Here is a 20,889-nt window from a genome sequence, read left to right on the forward strand (position 1 = left end):
AATAGACAAATTCGCCCGATTAAAAAAACGACTATGGGCCGAATCTGCTGATGGATAGAAATCAGGCACCAGACGTCTTATACTAAGTTGCACACAGAGCGTCAAATAGACAGAGAGAGGGGGGCTAGATCTGATGCTCACCATGGGTCTGGCCCAGTCGGTGCGGGGGGCTTGGGCTGGCGCTCGCGCTGGAGGCCGGGGCTGGTCCGCGGGGCGCTCCTGGGCCGCGAGAGGCGACTGGGCGTTGGGCCGCCTGCTGGTCCAGCTGGCCTGGCGGTTGGTGGTCGGCCCAGGCGCGGGTCAACGACGTGAGGGGAGGGTTTGTCTCCCTGCTCGCCTCGAGCTGGAGACAAACAGTGGCAGAGGCTAGCACTTGGCGAAGCGGGACGAGGGCGACGGTGGTCGGGGATGGCCCCCCGGACCGGATCTGGCAGGATCCGACCGACTGGGGCCTCGGCGGCGAACGCATCATGGATCGGGGCCGGCGAGCTCGAGGTCCGGCCATGGCGTTCCTACTCCTGCCCAAACAAGAAAAGAAGTGGGGTGAGGGAGAGGAAGGGAGATCGAGGGAGGAGGGAGAGGAGGCACAGGGGGGAGCTCCGTCCTGGTACTCCGGCGAGGCTGATCCGGCGTCAACGGCGGTCCGGCGAGGACCAGGCTCGGGTGGTGCGCAGGCCACGGCGATGGCTCACGGGGAGAGCTCGGGCACGAGCTCACGGACGACTACGGGCCGGGACGCTGGATCCAGGTTGGGAGCGGGCTGCGCGCGGGCTCGGGCGGGCCTGCGGGGGTGGCTGGGCTGGCTGGCGGCGCAGGAGGTTGGAGGGCGCGGGGATCGAAGGGAATGGCAATGGTTTGTCCAAAACAGGTAGGGGGAGGTGGTTTAAATAGGAAAGGGGGGCTAGGGTTAGCAGATCTCAGCCCGATTCGAACCGTTAGATCGCAATCATACGGCTCCGGACACGGTGTAGGGTTAGGATGGACTTGGTGGGCTGTGTAGAGGGGGCTAGGTGGAGATGAGAGGGAAAACGGGCACCCGTCGACAAAGTTTTAAAACACCAAAAACGCCCGTCGATAAGCCGATGACGCTGCCGCTACGGTCGACCGTTCGGGTATCAAACGAACTCCAATTGCGACGAAAATTGACAGGCGGCCTAGCTACATTATATTAAGACCGCACGCCAAGTTTCAACCCAATCCGAAAATGTTTTATACACACTTTTAAAAACAAGATTTTAACGATGCCGCGGGCGCGTGCGTGTGTGGTTGGTCTCAGAATGGACAACGACGAACACGAAGGGAACCAACAACTAATAAAGGATGCAAGTTTGAAAACTGACGGCAACAGAGTGCCGATACAATGCGGATGATGCGAATGATGCGACGATGAATGCGACAAACAATCTAATCACACAGCGGCAACGGAATAAAAGGGGAATCTTCTGAAGCGTCGGTCTCGAACTGTCATAGTGTAATGACTCAAGAGCAGTGATTTGGATTGTATAATATGCAAAAAGATATCACAAGTTCTAGCAACCTTAATATCATTCTATGATTTATTCGGACAACGAAACTAGTAAGCATAATTAAGTAGAAAAAACACATAGAACATGGAATGTAATATGTGCGGAGAAATATGTGATGCCTTCATACTTTTGCATTTTCGAAAACAAGGTAGGGTATCCCACATATCGATTTGTTCGGTCTATTCGGTTTCTGGACATCAAAAACCGAACAAAAACAAAACACCAAACAACCTTAGAATTTCTCATCGAACAAAAAATCAAATCACCAAATAAACTGACAAATCGGTTAATACGGTTCGATTAGATTTGGTTTTTCGGTTTTCGGTTTTATAATGCCCATCCCTTGATGGAACATAACGCACAAGATGATGATTCTGCGCCCCTTAGCTAAATTGCTCACAAGTTCTGGTGACCGCCACAAGTCCGGCCGCTGGTTGCCGCGATCCGCTACAAGTCTCCCTGGCTGCGAGCGAAGGTTTTGTATCTGAAGCCCACAGGGGCCCAAACAAAGCCCACCTACCAGTGCAAATTTCCCCTTCCCCACAACCATACGCGGCGGCGGCGGTGTGTAGACAGAGAATAATGGAGGGGAGAGAAGACGACAAGAAGGGCGGCGCCGCCGCCCCCGGCAGCTCAGCGCCGGGGACGAGATTCAAGAACCTGGTCTCCAGGGAATACTACAGCCACAAGAAGAAGGTACCGCTCCACGCTCCACCCTGCACGGAAATTCTCCCTCTGCGCCCCTAAAACCCAAAATCCCGTGAGAAAGAAGTCCCAGATTATCCAATGCCGCATCTTTCCTGGGCGTGAATCCCTCGAACCCTAGCGCCGCAAGGTAGAAAGAGGATAGCATATGATACGAAAGTTCCAATATTTGGGCCGTCCGGTTTCGTTTTCTACATGGGAGCAAAGCTGCGGGGAAGCTTCGATTCGAGCTCATTGTTAGGTCATCAATTTTTCTTTTTTGGAGAAAAGTTGTGATACTGATCATACTTTTTTGTCGAGTGGTTCTTCTCCGTTATAATGAAGAAAATTGGTGTTAGCATGCTGAGAAAGAAAAACAATTTCGAGTCAGGCGCTAATTTAGTATCGTAAGTTTGTTGGGGAAAGAGGGAGACACCATCTTCCTTTCAGAAAAATCATTGTATTTGTGAGGATCATACTGGTTGCTTTATGTTGTTTGTTTTGCTAAATAACTCCTTCCTTCGAGTAGTATAAATGTATACATAATACTTACGTATAAAATTTTAGTTGCTTTTGTGTTGTTTGTTCTTCCTTTATTTGGTATTCCTTATCAATGCAGTTTTTTGTATGATCACTGATCTTTTGTATTTTAGGTGCACTCTGTAGCATGGAACTGCATAGGCACAAAGCTTGCTTCAGGCTCTATAGATCATACTGCCCGTGTCTGGAGCATTGACCCCCACGGCCATGTAACTTTCTCTCCTTGTTTTCTAATTGCTACAAGAATTACCCTGCTTGTTACAGAGTTAGATAACCCTTTTTGTTGTCAAAGCACTCCAATTTTTATATCTTTTCTTTTGTGAAATATCGAATATATGTAATTGGAAACCTCTCCTATTTCATGGAATGCAAGTAACAAGTTATGATCTTAGCAACAATATATTGTAGCATGCACATTTGCTTTGGATGACTGCAGTCTACCAAGCTATCTATTATCTTGAGATTGCTGAAGTTTACCAGGCATTTTGTATTCCTGTTTGCAGGATTGTGTACACAATAGGGGCACCTTAATGAGAGCAGATTTTTTGCCAATAGTTGCCACTATGCTCATTATTCAAAATCCACTGTCTGAGTTCTAAATAATGTGAAATAATTCAGTGGCGTAAATAACTCTATGCCATGTGAGCAGTGGACCTGCCAAAATTCACCAGCAAATATGATTTATTGTGACCTGTACAAAAAAGACAAATTTATGGCTATGTTAGTCAAGGGTCTTCTCTTTTTAATCTAGTTCGTAAATATTCATATTTTTGGACAAAATCCATGAATTGTTCACATTTTTTTAGAAACTCGGAAAAGAGAAAAGAAAAGAGAAGAGAGGAATATGGGTTGTAGTGGAACCTAACCTAGTTGCCAAATTCACTTTCCCCACCTTAACACATTCAAGGATTTCCATTATGTCTGTTCGATTTCTTAGTTACCTCAACCAAATTCATTATTGTTTTCAGTTTGGAGAACACTGTGGCCATAGTTTATTAACATGAGTCAATGAGTAGTGAATTTTATTCTGTACAGTGGTATACTTAGAACAAGTTATGCATTTATCGATGAACTGGTAGCTACTGTAAACTGGTTTACTTGCTTAAGAATGAACATTTAGCTCTTTTGCAGGAGGGTGTGCATATTAGATTACATTTTGTTTCATTGGAACTTCCAGACTGCAAACAATGCTAACAACACTTCTTATCATACACAGTCCAAGGTTAAAGACATTGAACTGAAAGGCCACTCAGATAGTGTAGATCAATTATGCTGGGATCCAAGGCATCCTGACACAGTTGCCACTGCAGCTGCTGACAAGTCAATTCGCCTTTGGGATGCACGAAGTAAGTAATACACTTCATCTTTGATGGTCAAGGTGCTAAAACTGCCAGTCTAGTTCAGCATTGTTAATAACTTTGGTGCATTTACATTCCGGCCCTTAACTTGCACCCACTACTCAGATATACGCCTAATTCTCAAGGCTGCTCAAATCTGCCCCTTTGCCGTCATGGCTCGTTATAGAAATACCCTTTCGTGCCGTTTCCGTCCTGTCAAAGGGTTTTGACCATTTATGGGACGTTTGATGGTCATTTTTGCACCTGCTTACAAGTAGTTGAGCTCTCTATGAATAAGTACCTACAAGTGGTCCCATCCCGTTAAAAATAAAAAAGGGGGGGAATCCCCCTTCGTCTCCTTGGCCACCCACCTTACCCCCTTTGTCCAAAGCTACCAAGCAAGGCCGGCCCTGAGAGGGGGGGGGGGGGGGGGCGGCCGCCCCGGGCCCCCAAAGCCGAGGGGGCCCCTCCTAGGTACTCACGATCCCATGAATTTGTCCATAAAACAATAGCCCACGGAGAGGATTAGCAGGTAAGTATGTATCCAGGAGACATGCCCTATATTCCTTCCAATCGCAAGTTAATGGCGGCAGGTCTCCAGCAGCCAGCGCTGGTGCCTCCGATCTCCAAGCACTAGGTGCTGGACGCACACACATCTCACACCGGCCGTGATCGCCGCGCGACTTCCTCCGTCGATAGATGTCAGTCCATGGCGCATCTCGTTGAGTGCGTGATCATAAATACAGATCCGACAGATACGATCGGTAATGCCATATTGCTTCCTATTCCCCATACGTATGTTATTAATTTAGTAATTTACTTTCACATAAAATGATGCATAGCTTGCATCGTAAGACTTTTGATGCAATTTTATTTATCTTCAGCACTACGTGTTATGTCGTCTTTCAGAAAGTATGCATAGATTATTCTTATGATGTTTATATGGGAGTAACCTGGCGAACAATTGCCTAAAATTAAGTTTGGGTTGTTTTCTTCGTCCTTCAGCCGAGCACCGCATCTTCTTCCTTCGGTCGAATCGGTCTATAATCATATAAATGATTATAGTAGTATGGTTTTATAGACTTATTAGTTGCAGTAAAAACACACACGCACCAACAAACATGTGAACTATCATTCTCTTTTGCATCAGTGATGTCACGCTAGCTGTAGTTTCCCATATCGACCTAGTGAGGACGTGTGTCGTCTCGTCTTGGCCACATAGCCCTACTATCTTTCTCTCTGCTCTCCTAAATCAATCAACACGATTTCTATCGCGAGGCAACTCAGAAATAGCAAACCGCAAAAAAATTAAGAAATATCAAATGTGTGTTCATGTTAAGGGGCCCTGAGTTTTAATTTCGCCCCAGGCCCCCAAATTCTCAGGACCATCCCTGCTACCAAGCCTCCTGCGGCTCCAGTCATGGTGGTCAGAGCGTGGTGCTCAATTGCGTGTAGGCTGTTGGCGGTTCGTGTTGGGGTCTCCATCAAGGCCCTGCCCTCCTCTACCTCCTCCCAAGTGGCCACCCCATTTGTCGTCAACACGGTGAATCCATGGCCTCGTCCATCTCCGCATTCACCTTGAGTACGCCTTTGGTTGCTGCCGCCTCCTGCATACCGAGAGGCATCGACATCGGCACAGGCGTGCTCCCCCGCAAGCACGTCTTGGTGTTCCCATGTCCGGTTCATACCGCCGCGGCTGTCGCGTCTCGTTCCCATTGCCAATGTCCTTGAGATGATGCACGATCTTGCCTTCTAGCCTCTCATCGTCACTATGAGCCTTCTCGTAGAAGTTGACATGGGACGGTCGGAATTAACGCCATGCTCATCGTTTTCCTCGCCTTCAACATTGGTTCTTCGCCTAGTGCCGCAGAGCGTCGCTCCGATGCGTATCCACCGTTCTCGAGCTAGTATTCTTCATCAAGGGGAGCTTCTGGCCCTCCTCAAACTCTCCCCTCTCCCACTCATGCCATCTATTGCCGACGCATGAGCAAACAACGTCCAGAGCTTGCTGCAGCAACGAAGTTTGTTGTTGTCGTGGCAAGAGTCGTTCCCAAACCCATTGGTCGTGTACATTGCCTTTGCCACACCTTGTAGAGCCTCCCCTCTAAAGCAATTTGATCAGGTTGACGTGAATGGATGACATGGTCTCCTTCTCCACCTCCTGTGATCGTCCACCGCACCATCGATGATCTCCTCGGCTGAAGTCTGGCGATTTCCCTCGGGTTCTTCAGCTCCTCCAAGACTTCCCGAGTCCGCTTCTGCCATCCTCTTCGAGCCTGGTGTCCTCGAGCATGCGAGTGATCCGGTGATGGACACATTGCGGTGCGGGCAATTCGTGCACCAGGCACGCCCAACTGTTGGTCTGTGCTCCGGTCATGCTGTTGTCCGAGATGTGGTGCCGCCGCGCAGTGCTGCATGGGAGGTGATGGGCGGTGTTGCTGGCCGGAGAGAGAGCGACCCACCAGATGGTCTGGCCAGAGAGCGTCGCTCCGATGTGTACCCACCGTTCTCGAGCTAGTATTCTTCATCGAGGGGAGCTTCTGGCCCTCCTCAAACTCTTCCCTCTCCCACTCATGCCATCTATTGCCGACACATGAGCAAACAACGTCCAGAGCTTGCTGCCGCAGCGAAGTTTGTTGTTGTTGTGGCAAGAGTCGTTCCCAAACCCATTGGCCGTGTCCATTGCCTTTGCCACACCTTGTAGAGCCTCCCCTCTAAAGCAATTTGATCGGGTTGACGTGAATGGATGACATGGTCTCCTTCTCCACCTCCTGTGACCGTCCACCGCACCATCGATGATCTCCTCGGCAGAAGTCTGGCGATTTCCCTCGGGGTTCTTCAGCTTCTCGAAGACTTTTCGAGTCCGCTTCTGTCATCCCCTTCGAGCCTGGTGTCCTCGAGCATGCGAGTGATCCGGTGATGGACACCTCACAATGTGCGGGCAATTCATGCACCAGCCACGCCCAACTGCTGGTCTGTGCTCCGGTCATGCCGTCGTCCGAGATGTGGTGCCGCCGTGCAGCGCCTCACGGGAGGTGATGGGCGGTGTTGCTGGCCGGAGAGAGAGCAACACACCAGATGGTTTGGCCAGAGAGGGAGGGAGGGTTTTAACTTTTTTTTTTCCTTTTTCTAGAGGGCCCTACCTGTAAGGAAACATCCTGTAGACGGTCAAACCCTTTGACTTGTTGGAAATGCCATGGAAGGGTAGCCTCAAGAATTAGGGGTATATCTGATTACAGGGGTTTGTCTTAAGAGGAGAAACGCAAATGTCGTTAGTGATCTTCGCGTTTTTTGTTATGAATTTGGTGTTATCACATGAGAATTCTTATGTGGGAATTTGACGTGGAAGTTAGTTAGTATCATTGTACTCAGTATAGAATTATACATTTTGTTTCAGTCTCTTCTTACCATGTTCTGTGGTGGTGGTAGTTTACCTTTTCGTCAGGTTATATTTACTAATCCAGTTTGTCTTTAATTAGTTTATTTATGTTTTTCTTTTCAGGTGGGAAATGCCAAGTTGTTGAACTCAGTGGAGAAAACATCAACATCACATACAAACATGATGGCACTCACATAGCTGTTGGAAATAAGGTTTACAATAACAGAACATGGGTACATTAGATTGTAATATATTTTTGGTGCCTAGCTGTTTGTTTAGCATATTGATTTGAAGGAATGGGACATTCATTCATGTTCAATATTGCCTTCATGACGCTTGTGTTTCTTCATCTTCAGTGGTTTTCTTCTGATAGAATATGAATTACTGACAGTATATTGTTTTATTGCCATTATTTCAAAATAGAAAAAAAATCCTGACATGTTTGTGTTACGCATCATCATGGCATGACCTAGCTAACATAACCCTTGCTATCTGTTTAGCTTTGTTGTTTTGTTGCACTCTTTTCCTTCAGTTTATACCTTGTGTAAATTTGCTAGGGTTTAGATCTTTTGTTGACCTAATTACTATGCAACAAATCAAATCATATCATAGAAATATGTGGCCGTATTGTCTATATGCGTTTTTGAGAAAATACTGCATCACCGTATCGTGTACCAGTATTCATGTAACGTAGGTTGGTAGTAATGAACCTGGAGATGTACGCATCTTGTTAGTATCTATCAATTAGATGGAAGTCTTGGCATTTTTCTTGCTAAGTTTCTTCAGTATGACAAGTGATTGTTCAAAAACAAGTGATGTGTAAAGTTCATGTAGTATCGAAATCAAACTCTTTTTGAGTGTCATGTAAGTTAGCATGTTTCCTGAAGATTGACACGATATGCATTTACTTTACGAGTTACTACTTCGTTCAGCTATAATAACAGCTGCTGCTAATGATCTGTAGGAGGATGAGCTAACCATAGTGGATGTTCGGAAGCTCAAACCTGTCCACAAACAGAAGTTCCCTTACGAGGTACTTTACCAAATGAAGTTTGGACACTGGAAACACCCTTTAGCAGTTTTTTTCTGTTGTAAATCCAGCTATATTTTGGGATACTCGTGCATATCGATGTGATAAGAAATATAGTGAGCTATATGTGCATATGTCTTGTCTTAGACCAAAAAGTTATGCACTGATTTTTTTGGGGGGAAAACAGTAAGGATATCTACTGATACTCTGTATGCACAATGATATATGATACCAACCAGCTGAATCGAGATAATGCATTTACTGTACTACTGCTGTTCACATCTTTCTAAACTTTGTATTTTCAGTTTCCTGCATTTCTTGTTTTCCGTGACTTGTGGCGTGTGTGTTCTTATTAAATGTCTGAAGTAAATTCTTGATTTGTTCCTCAGATTAATGAGATTGCATGGAATAAAACTGGAGATTTGTTCTTCATCACCACTGGGCTTGGTAAGATGCTAAGATGTACTTTGCTCTTAATCATGAATATTTAAGCTGCTCAATTGTGAAAATGGAACAAGGAGCCTTGATGTTGTCAGACTTCAGGCGTCAGTATGACATAAGTTGATGTTAATGCTGCTCCATTGTTTTGTTCTTTACGTAGGATTTGTTGAGGTGGTCAACTATCCTTCCCTTGATGTTGTCTGCAAATTAAATGCCCATACAGCAGGGTGCTATTGCATAGCAATGGATCCCCTTGATAGGTGAGAAAATTCTTTGTTTTTTCAGTTATTTGCCTGAACATGTTTTAAACATGGAACGATAGGGGAGAACCCTAAGGATTATTTGAATTAGAAATATATACTCCCTCCGTCCCAAAATTCTTGTCTTAGCTTTGTTTAGAAATGGATGTATCCAAATACTAAAACTTGACTAGGTACATTCATATCTAAACAAATCTAAGACAAGAATTTTGGGACGGAGGGAGTAGTATTTACTTACGGACGACCAACCATATTTACTACTCCCTCCGTTCCTAAATATAAGTCTTTAAGAGATTTCACTAAGGGACTACATACGAAGCGAAATGAGTGAATCTATATACTCTAAAGTATGTCTATATACATCCGTATGCAGTCCTCTAGTGAAACATCTAAAAAGACTTATATTTAGGAACGGAGGGAGTAGAAAATACACAAAAGGCTCGAGCTTGCAATCTGGTTTTACTCTGGATCTAGTTGATTTGCTGTATTTTAGTTCCTTACACTAGGTACTGGGTTGCTAGATATGTTATTTGAGTTAACACTGAAGCTATATTCTGAATTTTCGTAAGAGCTACTGAAATTGTATCCTAGCTTCATCTTTAAAAAAAATCGTATCCGAACTACCTGCAGTTGAGTAAATACCTATTGCTTATAGGTAACTCCATAGGTGATTTATGAAGAGGATTTCCGAGAAACTGGTTTAGGGAAACACGTATGGGCTCAGTAAAAGGATCCCCCGAATGTTGGACAACCATTTGTAAACCAGGTCGTAAACTTTATATATACTGGGAATATATCCTATGGCCTATGGAAACCACTGGTTTAGTGGAAGAATGAAAACCATGATTAGTATGTTGATCCTCTCCACACACTTATGTCAATTACCAAAAAGAGAGGAAATGCATTATCATGGAATTTTTGCAGAGAACTCCTTGTACACTCTCCTCACGGGTAACTTCCCCCGAATGTGTTGCTTCTCTGCAAAAAGATGTTAATTAGGCACTCTTATTTGTCATAACTAGGCAAAGATATACACTGGACACGGGTAACCTGCTACATGTCCGCCCTTTCGTGGGTTTCATAGGTTATCTTCCCATATATATCTACAATGCCGAATTCAGAATTAATTGTAGAAAATGAAAATTCACCACATGGTCCAAATTCCTTTCTCTGCAACTATACAATGATCACCAAGTGTTTTTTGTTTGTTTGTTTGAAACTGACCGTGAACTTTTTTTGCTGGAAGGAACTGATTGTAAATTAAGAGCCTGAACAAACTAATCACATGGAGAAGTAGCAAGTTGTGCTCCACAAGTACAAATTGTATTAGTGTGTTATGTTTTGAAGTTTCATCCAGCTAGAGCACAATTGTTTTGATGGTCACACTTACAGAATGTTTTGATGTCAGGTATTTCGCTGTTGGAAGTGCAGATTCACTTGTCAGTCTTTGGAATGTCAAAGAGCTGCTATGCATTAAAACCTTCACAAAACTTGAGTATGTCTTTATCTACTACATTTAACTTCTTTAGATTACTATCATAGAAATAGCTTCAAAGGCTTTTTGTTTGAATCAGACTCAGTTGTCAATTACCATTATTATTCCTTTCGTCCATGCGTTGTAGAGTTAGGGCCAACAAGTTTTCTCTCAATGTAACAGCACATATTTGATGCACCATGGGCGATGTTCACATTGAAATTAGTAAACAATTTGTGCATATCTGTGTTGTTTCTAGGGCTGCAAGCAGCACCCCGCTCCATCTCGCGAAACTCATTGGTTATTTCATAGTTTGCTCATCACTTGCCTAAAATTTACACTATATTTGTACTATAGTAATTACCGGTAGCCCGCCCCACTTGCATACCTAGTTATTATCTCCCATGGCCTTCCCACCAAAGCCCGCCTGACGACGGCAATGTAGAAATTCAGGACATTTGTAATCTTTTCAGTTACTTCGATTTATGATTTTAATTAATTTCATATTGGATAATACGACTACAAACAGCTCATAATTTTATTTTTTTAAGAAGAATAGGGTATGGGCTTGACTAATCTCATATCACTGACTTTTGCCTCCAAACATAATTAGAAAGTGATTGAACTAAATCATGGTTAGGTGAATTGTGATCATTGGGAAAAAAACATTCAGAGGTTAATCTGAGTACGACCGGAGTAACCCTGCATTCAGTTTTTGGGAAGCTTAGAAATGTGTATCATTTTTAAATGGAAGGCAAAAATGTGTACCAATTTCAGGTGGCCTGTCAGAACAGTTAGCTTCAATCACACTGGAGAATTTATTGCATATGCCAGTGAAGATCCTTTCATTGACATTGTAAGTGATCACGAATGTAGTGCAATTTCTTATATATCCGAGACTAACTGTTATGAAAGAGTGGTTATTTTACATTTTTTTTCTTTCATCAGGCCAATATTCAGACTGGACGATCAATTCATCAGATTCCATGTAAAGCAGCTATGAATAGTGTTGAGTGGAACCCTAAATACAACCTCCTGGCTTATGCAGGAGATGACAAGAATAAGTACCAGACTGATGACGGTATGGTTATCACAGTTACTCGTTTTGGTGCTGTCGAATGAAATAAAACACATAGTTTTGCTTGAACCTCTTGCTCAATAGTTTCCGGAAAACCACAAGCACGTTATAACATCCCAAACGCACGGAATCTTTGCCATTATCTTTTCTGTTAACAACATCCATTCATGGTAAAACTAATATTCTTCCCTCTGTTACTTCTTTTTTCCTGTTGCGTGTTTCCCGCTGCTTCTACTATCCTGCATCCAAGTACATGAGTGGACATTGAAGGGAAAAACTAAGATTCCATTTTCTGCATGCTATGTTACCGGTGTTTTGGATGTTGTAATGCAGTTGAGGAAGTTTGTAATGTTGTCCATGGGAATGTCGATGTTTCAGGCACCATTGAGCAAATTTCCTCGTCGATTTCATTAACTCCCGAATTTAGAAAGAAACTGTATTTACCTTCAGATGCATCTATTTCACCACATAACAATGTACTCCCTCTGTCCCATAATGTAAGAACGTTTTTTACACTAGTGTAGTGTAAAAACGCTCTTATATTATGGGACGGAGGGAGTAGCTTTGTGATTGATCAATTCTTCATCTAAAAAATAACAAGGCGACGTAGAAATGTAGCGGAACTAACATTTCTTGTCATTCATTTTTGCAGGTGTTTTCCGAATATTTGGTTTTGAAAGCACATAATCTGACGCGGACCAGATTATCACCAGCAAGTTGTCTATGTAGATTCACACATCTGGCCTTACAAATGTAATTCCACTTTTTTGTCGGCTTGAATGAGGTGTTTGGTTGAGGGACTGGATAGTGAATGCACCCTTGTTTGGTTTGAGGTGTAGAATGTGCACTAAGCTAGTTCTAAATGATGGATTAGGTAATTTGACCAAATTTAAGAGATTATCCCGTGATGGACCGAGCTGTGACTGCCAAAGGTGATTTTCGCAAACCAAACATCCCAAAACCAAACAGTGTTGTTGTATTGTACCTTATGTGGTTACTAGAGAACAACTTGCATTGTATCTTATCCGACAGAACATTACTGAAACATATTAAAGTAAAATAGATCAAATTTTGTACAAGGTTTGTACTCCCTCTGTTCCAAATTACTTTAACTTCTACCTTTGTCCTAAGTGTGTATTATAACATCTGCAACACCAAATATGTTAAATTAGATTTATCAACAAAAATATTTTCGTATAGATATAATGTTGTGGATATTACTACCTTCGATTCATAATAAGGGTCACAGTTTTCTACATTTGGCTAAACTTGAAAGAAGTTTGACTGAGGACAAAACTAAAACTTAAGTAATTTGGAAACAAAGGGAGTACTACTAAATAAGGAACTTCCTCCGTAAACTAATATAAGAGCGTTTAAATTACTAAAATAGTGTTGTAAAAGTTAGTTTACGGAGGGAGCATAACATAGTAATACATCAGTATATGAAAGAGGGGATGAAGTGAAGTTGCAAAATAGATATAACAATGTGCATGTTTCACACTTGTCACGCAAGAATTGTAGCTGGAAGGCATCAGAAGATAATTCAACCCAAAAATGCAAAGTAGTGGAACAAAACTTATATAAAAAAACCAAATAATTGCGAGCATAAAAGATGATTGTTTTCAGTTCAAAAAAAGAGGGATGATTGTTTTTATTCATGTTGTCCCTATGACACACAAACATGGTCCCAAGGGCGCATGCCGGTGAGGCATTGAATGTCATGTTCTCAAATTTGAATTATGAATTTATGAGATTGGCATACATACAACAACAAAGGTACATTGCATTGCTTGGCACACCACTTGATGGCATTCACATTCATAATCTTCCGACCTGGAGCTTTCTGATTCGATTCATACACACAAACACACTGGAGGACAGAAAAGCCTCTGCACACATGGACTCCGAACCCTCAGCAAAAGCCAAGAAAAAGAATAACAAACACTTCCCTGAAATGCTTGCAAGAATGCAAAGAAAGAACCAACAAGAATAACATTTTTGTCAAACTGGCAACCATCAAGCTCCTCCACCTCTTTAATCACTCTCAGGATCTGTACACATTGAAATGCTTCGCCCATCGTCGCGCCATGAACGGATCAAGGTGATCCCAGCTCTCGGCGCAGCAGCTGCTCCTCCTTTCACCGCCGGTACTTGTCCCCATGTCTCTGCCCCCGCAGTATCTGTTGTCGCTCTTCTCTTCGAACCCGACAGCGACCTCGCCTGTCCTTGACCGGTCCTCTCTTCCGCCCTCCAGGTAGCTGTAACCAACCAGAATGAAGCCACAGTCTGCCACAAGGTCAAGTGGGATCCTCCTCTCCTCACCACCCCTCAGCTCCCCTAGCCTCACCACTCCACCATGCTCCCCTATCCTCAGGTGGGTGTCACCTATGACACCACCGAGCAACCGCGCAAGAAGCTCCTCGAATTCATGCATCACAAAGCTGTTCTGCACCCCGAAGCCGAGCCCAACATGGAACTGGTGAACCGGGATGCTCGCACGGTTCATGTCTACCCCAGCATAGCTGCGTATCGGATGATCAGAAAGGTGGAGAATGCAGTTGCTTGGGTTCTGGTGTGCCCGGTCCTCTAGTATCTTGAGACCCTTCTGCAAAGCCCCTACCGGATCAATTCCACCCACAGAGCAGAGGTGTTCGATGACCTGCAATGCCATTCGTTTACCATGGGAGGACATCCGGCGCAGGGGGAAGGCACGAGTTGCAGTGGTGGCATTTGTGACAATGGCCAACCGGTCAATTGCCCGCATGGAGAAGACAACCAGTGCCACTGCCTGCTTCAAGAGCCTCAGGTGCGGCCCATTAGGGCTGGCAACCAAGACCAAGTCCATGGCTGGCTGCGGTGCTAGGCTGACTGAGAGGTAAGCACGCCTTTGCACACTTGGTGAAGCAATCTGTGGCGATGAAACCATGGAGGAGCCGCTGTAGCTGTACTGGCAGTGCTGCTGTGGTGGCATCATGCGTCCACAAGGGTAGTGTCCAAGGACATGATGGTGAGCTGCCACCGGAGACGGGATAAGGGCGAAGCGCAGGCATGGATCAACATGCTCAGTCAGAGTGTAAGGCTCAACAGGATCATCATCGTTGTAGCGGGTAGCACGAATGGAGGACCTTCGGTTGACACGGGATGTCGCAATGTTGTCATCAAGGATGCGAAGGATTGGATCGGACTGGTTGTGCAGCAATGGCGGCACCTTCAGATCACGTGGCAGCTGAGACCACTGCGCACGGCAGATCGGGCATGTAACATTGCCGTGTCGGATGTTGGAGGCGATGCACAAGAAGTGGAAAGAGTGGGAGCACTGGGCTGTGAATATCGCTGGCCTGTCACCGACGTCAATGCCACTGCTGCTGGTGCTGAGGGTCTCCAAACATATCGCACAGAAGTTCTGCATACCAATATAGTACAAAACAGCATAGTTAATATACAAAATCTGAGAACGTGTGGGATCAGATTAGAATGTAAAACTGCTGTACATAGAAGTAGCAATACAGAATGGCTACAGCTTGGATTTAAACAAAACACTGTAAACTATTCATTCATTCTAGAACAAATTAAGCATATGCTAAAGGAAGGATTGTGCAAGATCAGAAAATAATATCTGCTCCATTTGATGCTTCAGTTAACATACACATATCTAAATGGAGGAAATACCATTTTCATAAGTCCAAGTATGACCTGATTAACATCCTATCAGATAGTATATCTGACACATGGCAACCGTTCATAGGTTGCAAGCTGGAATATGTTTAGATAACCAGAATATGTTCTGTATTGTGTGCACAGCGAATGTTTCAACCAACCAAAAGTCCCTTATATTTTTTGATATACATGAAGCAACCTGAGTGTAACTGCTTTAGAACACTGCCTCAGGAGATAAGGTGATTAGGCATGTAATATATTTATTTGGCTTATCAATTGTTGCCGCCTCTACATTGGTTGCAAATAGCTCAAACACAAGTTCCTCCAAGCTATGCTGCTAAATGTTACCAAGGTTCCCAAGTTCCTGCAGCCTTTTGAGATTGCAACAAAGTTGGGCAAAACAATTCAAGAGACAAAAATCTATTCATTGCGAGGCTTGTACTCAAGAACACTGTTAAGTATCGACTGTGCTTGTTAGATTCCAACTCAACAACTCCCTCCATCCCATAATAGTGTCAAAAACGCTCTTATATTATGGGACGGAGGGAGTACTACTCACAGAATACCAACTAGATGCATCCCAGAGGGTGGGACGAGGGCTCAGGCTCAAGCCTCACTGGGGGCCATGCAACGCCATTCAGGCCCTGATTTCAAGTCAACTAAGAAACATTGGGCTATTATTTGACCCTGACAGTTCAGAAGCAAAATTCCATTTACTGGTGGTTAATGTTGAGATTTACAAAATTAGAAAAGCATATTGGCAGAGCTTGATTGTTGTTAACATGGTGATGTTAAGGATAAACAGTAGCTCCATATAGCACCAAGGTTAATTGGATCTTGACATGATAGACACCAAGATCATGGCATAATAACATGGATGGCAACATGTGCGTTATTCGTTAGTCACAACTTTGCTAATAGTCTCTGTTACACAATTCAAACAGTGCGTTATTCGTTAGTCTTTGAGAAATGTGCATAGTAACAACATATGCCCTGTTGATTGCCAATTCACCAGACTATCAATAATAAGATATTCATAGGCTATTGTTTGCACTGTTCTGCACCATGAGCCCATCAGGGAGACAGGTATCATGCCATCTGGGAGACCATATGATTGTTCATCGATAGCCACAAAAGGGTACCAAGGCTCCAACACATCCAAAGAAAGGTTAGGGACACTAACATAGTCTATCAGTAGCACCGAAAAAAAAGTCTATCCATAGATATTATATATAGTGGATGACCATGCAACCCATCCATGTGCACCAAAGGAATTGCAATCAGACTTTTTATTTAATTGAAACAGTGTCACTTCCCCCTGTAGAAAATAGCTTATCTCGGTGATATTCCACCACTTACCCACCTCAATATGACGATTCTCTACAGGGGGGAGTGAGAACATATTGGAGTGGACCAAGTGAAGTGAAACCCGCAATATCGAGATTTCCAATTGTAATCCCATCTCTTACCCTAAGCTCTTCTTTTAGCTTGTCTCATACTACCTCATTTTGTTGCAACCTGATACTAGGTAGGCATGTCTCTGATCTCTTCACAGGTAAATTGGTGGATGCATCTAAAAACAACTACCTATGCTTTAGTAGGAAAACAGACAGCTCCTAAATATCTTGAAAAAAAGAAAAGTTGCATTATTGAAATTAATAGGAGGGGTGGTGGTCCAAATGGAACAAGAAAATAAAGAAAAGAAAAGGAAAGATGTAGTAAGTGGGCATAGAGCTGGTGGTACCTTGTCAGCCATTCTAGTGCTGGTCGGCTCCTCCAGCTTTTCCTGTTGTTCTCCATCACTGCTGTCTGCGGGCGCATTCACTGCTGAACATGAGATCTGCATATGCATTACAAGCCTCAGTTCTTGATAGCAAATACGAGTAGCAAATTTAACAACAATCTTGACTGTTAGCCACTCTGTATGTATCCTCTACTGTGTTTTACACCTCATTTTTCCATTTACCTATGAATGCTAGTACCTCCGTAAACAAATATAAGAGCATTTAGATCACTAAAGTAGTGTATTTAAGATCCAGACAGATATGGAGAAAGATGTTGGTTCAAAGAGAAACCGTACACACGCGCATAGCCACCAACTGCCCATGTAGTACATCTTATCTAAACAAGTACAATGCTGAAACATTAGCATCCTGCTAACAGTCAAGTTACTGGAGAAACATTTTTTTTATTTTGAGCCTGGTGTAGAGATACACCAGAAAGTGGATAATAGCTAGAGACAATTGCTCAGTTCCAAGAAAACACGCACAAACACACACACACACACACACACACACACACACACACTGAGAAAAAGAACATGTTGGAAGAGGAGAGAAACATGGATGGGCAAAATGAATTAAAAATCAGCGAAGACAAAATATGGTCCGTGTGTCCCGTGCAGTGCGGGCTGCAGCAACCATCAACGGACCAAAGATTGCAGTCAGAGAACTGAAACGAAATGGCCATTGGATGCAGAATAAATTGAGACACAACTTTTTCGTAGATACAAAATTTCAGTGGGGCGCCTAGATCTATTTTTGGTGGGGGGCTGTAAATGGACCACAGCAAAAAAATTCCCAAGGTGCTGGTGGTACAAAGATGGAATGGGAGAGGGCTAGAACAATCATTTCCATAAATGAGTGGACAGTACCTAGAACACATGGTTGGGCACGCGCTACTGTTGGAATAGGAAGGAGAAGAAGATGCGACAGCCGTGCTCCTGTTGATTCAACTCGGTTTAAACTTGGGTATCTACCGAGCTCCGTCAGAAAATTTTCTAGGAGAGAAGATGACCGAAAGAAGCTAGGAGAGGAGGGGCATTTGCAAAATTCCTCTCCTCCCGTTGAGATTTGAGAAACAAGTGCAGAACACCAGAAATCGTTTTCAGAACCCAAGATCAAGAAAGGAACATGGAACCGCCTGCTTACTTACTGACGTGTGTGAGAGAGAGAGAATCAGAGAAGAAACCAAAAGCAGCAGGTCATGACTCACAAACCGATGAGATGGCTAGAAACCAAAACTTATCTATCTAAAAAGGTTGGAAGCGAAGAAACGGAGCTTCTCTGATGAAATGTAGAGAGGGAGAGGGAGAGTATTACGGTCTTGGGAGGCGGCGGGGAGGGAGAGGCGGCGTGGGAGGAGAAGAAGGAGGCGCAGGAGAGGCCGATCCGCTTGGCCGCCGCCCTCCGCCACCTCGCCAGCGTGCCTTCGCCGCCGCATCCCCCCGCCATTGCTCGCTGCCCCCCTGAGCTAGCTACAGCGCCATAGGCCCTCCCCTCCCCTCCCCTGTTTCTTGGTGTCCTAGCCTAGCCTAGCCTAGGTGGTGGTGTAAACGCCCCTGCTTTCGCTGCCTTGTGCTTCTTGTACTCCCTTCCCATGGACCAAAGGTCATGCCGTCATGGACTCATCACACTCTCCCTCTCTCCATCAGTCCATCTCCTAGTTTTCTTTTTAAGAAAAAAAAATCAGTCTATCTCCTAGTGAGGTGAGTGAGCAGAGCTGACAATTGCAGTATAGCCCCTGCCATTTCCCCATTTAGATTTCTAATCCCTCATTAAAAAGTAAAGGAGCGGTCACAAATTGTACTCCCATCATCTAAATATAAACGTACCTAGTCATATTCTATTATTTAGATACATTTATTTTTAAACAAACTTAAGATAAAACATTTGGGACGAAGGAAGTATTCCGTATTCGGTAAATGCTGAGAACGCGGATGGATTTGGCAAGGCCACTCCAGATGGAACGCTTTAGCTCTCAAACTCTTCTTCAACTACTGTAGTAACTAGGATTGATCTTGAGGGGCCTTACGGAAAATATACGGTACGTTAGGGGTGGGTGGGTGGGTGAGTGGGTTTCAATTCTGAATAATCTGGACGCCTTTATGCAAACCGTCCTTGCTTGCTGAGCTGCTGCTCACCGTGGTCCCACCTACCTCTGCGTGTGCCTTTTTCCTCGGGCACGGAAAGGACAGTTTGTAACGCATGCCTGCCCGAAAAGTGCCTGCTGCAGAGGCCGAGCCCCAGTGTGAGCTCGTTACATTTTTTTCAGCCGAAATACTTTTTTAGCACCTCAAAAAAAATCTGAAACAAGTACACGTGTAGACATATATTTATGGTATACATGTACCCAATTTCATGAACATATATATTCATGTGATGTACACAAAAAAGACAAATACACATGTTAAAATGGGCTTTTCCTTTGTTGTATCTGGGCTATATATTTGTCTTTTTTGTGTAGTATGCAGATAATTAAATTAGATAATGAAATTTTATACATACTTCAAGGATATGCATATGTGTTTGTCGAAAAAAGTTTGACATTTTTTGAAATATCTAAATATATTTTGATTTTTTTTTTGCAATGCCATTCTCATGCCTGCCCTGCCTCATGCTTCCTGGTGATTCACTCACAACCTTGGGAATAGAGGTGGCCTTTCGCACCTCATCAGGAACAAAGAATTGAATTTTGGTGGAAAAATAAAGGATTGTAACTTGAATAAGAAGAAGGAGAAACAACAATCTACCTTTACCATTTGGTTCATAGGATTACATGAAAGGAAGTTCATAGACAAGTGTTTTTTTTCTTATTCTTTTGGGGCAAAAGAGAAATTTCTTCAAAGGCAATAGCATTGTAGGAAACACCATTTGTTTTTTTCCTAAAATATCGTGTCTCTTCTTCAGAGAGCAATCTCGGGTTTGTGTGAAAATAATATACGTATGGATTTTAATATATACTAGAAGGACTGGACGCGCTTTGCTACGCCATTAGATAAAAAAAACCTGATCACTCTGTTTTAAAATATAATATGTAATATTTTTTTAAATATCAAACCTATTAAATTTGTAGGTAAATATATCAAAATCGATAATACCAAATTATTGTGATTAGGTTCATCGCTAAATGAAATATCATATTTTTATTTAATATTAAGGATGTCGATGTTTTTGCTCTTAACTTGGTCAAAGTTGAAGAATTTGACTTTCCAAAAAACTAACACCCCTTATATTTTAACACTAATGAAATATTTCATTTGATGTGTAGGGGAGATGACATAGTATGTTTTATTTTTATTTGTAATTCGGTAATTTGATGGACATTTTGTGGTGTGATTCGATATTATATATTAACCAACCTGATATATGTGGGAATATTTCTACCTCGATGACTGCATAGACGTGATTGATATGTTTTTATAGACTGGTTGTTGTTGATTAATTTAAAAAATTGTTAGTTCGGTCAAATCGTAAACCAACCCCATTAGAAAGCATAATGTATTTATCTAAAGAATTGAACAAGAGTTTTGAGGAATTGTTGATCCGGTCAAAATGGGATGACCTAATTTTAATTGGAGTCTTGGAGACGAGAGTTGAATGTGATTCTTTAAAGCTAAGGAGTATAGTGTTGGATATGTGAGTTGAATGAACTCTTTAAAACTAAGAAGTATAGTGTTATAGAGGTATACATAAAATTATTAA

General features: G+C 43.2%; 2 protein-coding genes across 5 annotated transcripts; one reads left to right on the forward strand and one right to left on the reverse strand.

Annotated features, from left to right (window-relative positions):
* Positions 1-2,017: 2,017 nt before the first annotated feature.
* LOC123398371 (THO complex subunit 3) lies at positions 2,018-12,825 on the forward strand. 3 transcript variants are annotated; one of them, XM_045092850.1, is made up of 11 exons: positions 2,018-2,222; positions 2,864-2,959; positions 3,967-4,096; positions 7,590-7,678; positions 8,431-8,499; positions 8,886-8,943; positions 9,098-9,197; positions 10,606-10,692; positions 11,449-11,527; positions 11,620-11,752; positions 12,402-12,825. In XM_045092850.1, exons 1-11 carry the CDS (start codon positions 2,109-2,111, stop codon positions 12,434-12,436), a joined length of 990 nt encoding a protein of 329 aa, XP_044948785.1. In that variant the 5' UTR covers positions 2,018-2,108; the 3' UTR covers positions 12,437-12,825. The 3 variants fall into 3 exon arrangements, with proteins under 3 accessions (XP_044948785.1, XP_044948784.1, XP_044948783.1); XM_045092848.1 differs by having other exon boundaries at positions 2,033-2,222; positions 7,590-7,699; XM_045092849.1 differs by lacking the exon at positions 12,402-12,825 and having other exon boundaries at positions 11,620-12,142.
* Positions 12,826-13,512: 687 nt separating this feature from the next.
* LOC123398370 (E3 ubiquitin-protein ligase WAV3-like) lies at positions 13,513-18,824 on the reverse strand. Of its 2 annotated transcripts, none has more exons than XM_045092846.1 (3): positions 18,508-18,824; positions 17,151-17,246; positions 13,513-15,152 (listed from the first exon to the last, which is right to left on the reverse strand). In XM_045092846.1, the coding sequence occupies exons 1-3, from the start codon at positions 18,637-18,639 to the stop codon at positions 13,794-13,796; spliced, it is 1,587 nt and encodes a 528-aa protein (XP_044948781.1). In that variant the 5' UTR covers positions 18,640-18,824; the 3' UTR covers positions 13,513-13,793. The 2 variants fall into 2 exon arrangements, with proteins under 2 accessions (XP_044948781.1, XP_044948782.1); XM_045092847.1 differs by lacking the exon at positions 18,508-18,824 and adding an exon at positions 17,487-17,537.
* Positions 18,825-20,889: the final 2,065 nt, after the last annotated feature.

The sequence above is a fragment of the Hordeum vulgare genome, chromosome 5H (assembly GCF_904849725.1).
Source record: "Hordeum vulgare subsp. vulgare chromosome 5H, MorexV3_pseudomolecules_assembly, whole genome shotgun sequence".
In the NCBI taxonomy this organism is placed as follows: Eukaryota; Viridiplantae; Streptophyta; class Magnoliopsida; order Poales; family Poaceae; genus Hordeum; species Hordeum vulgare.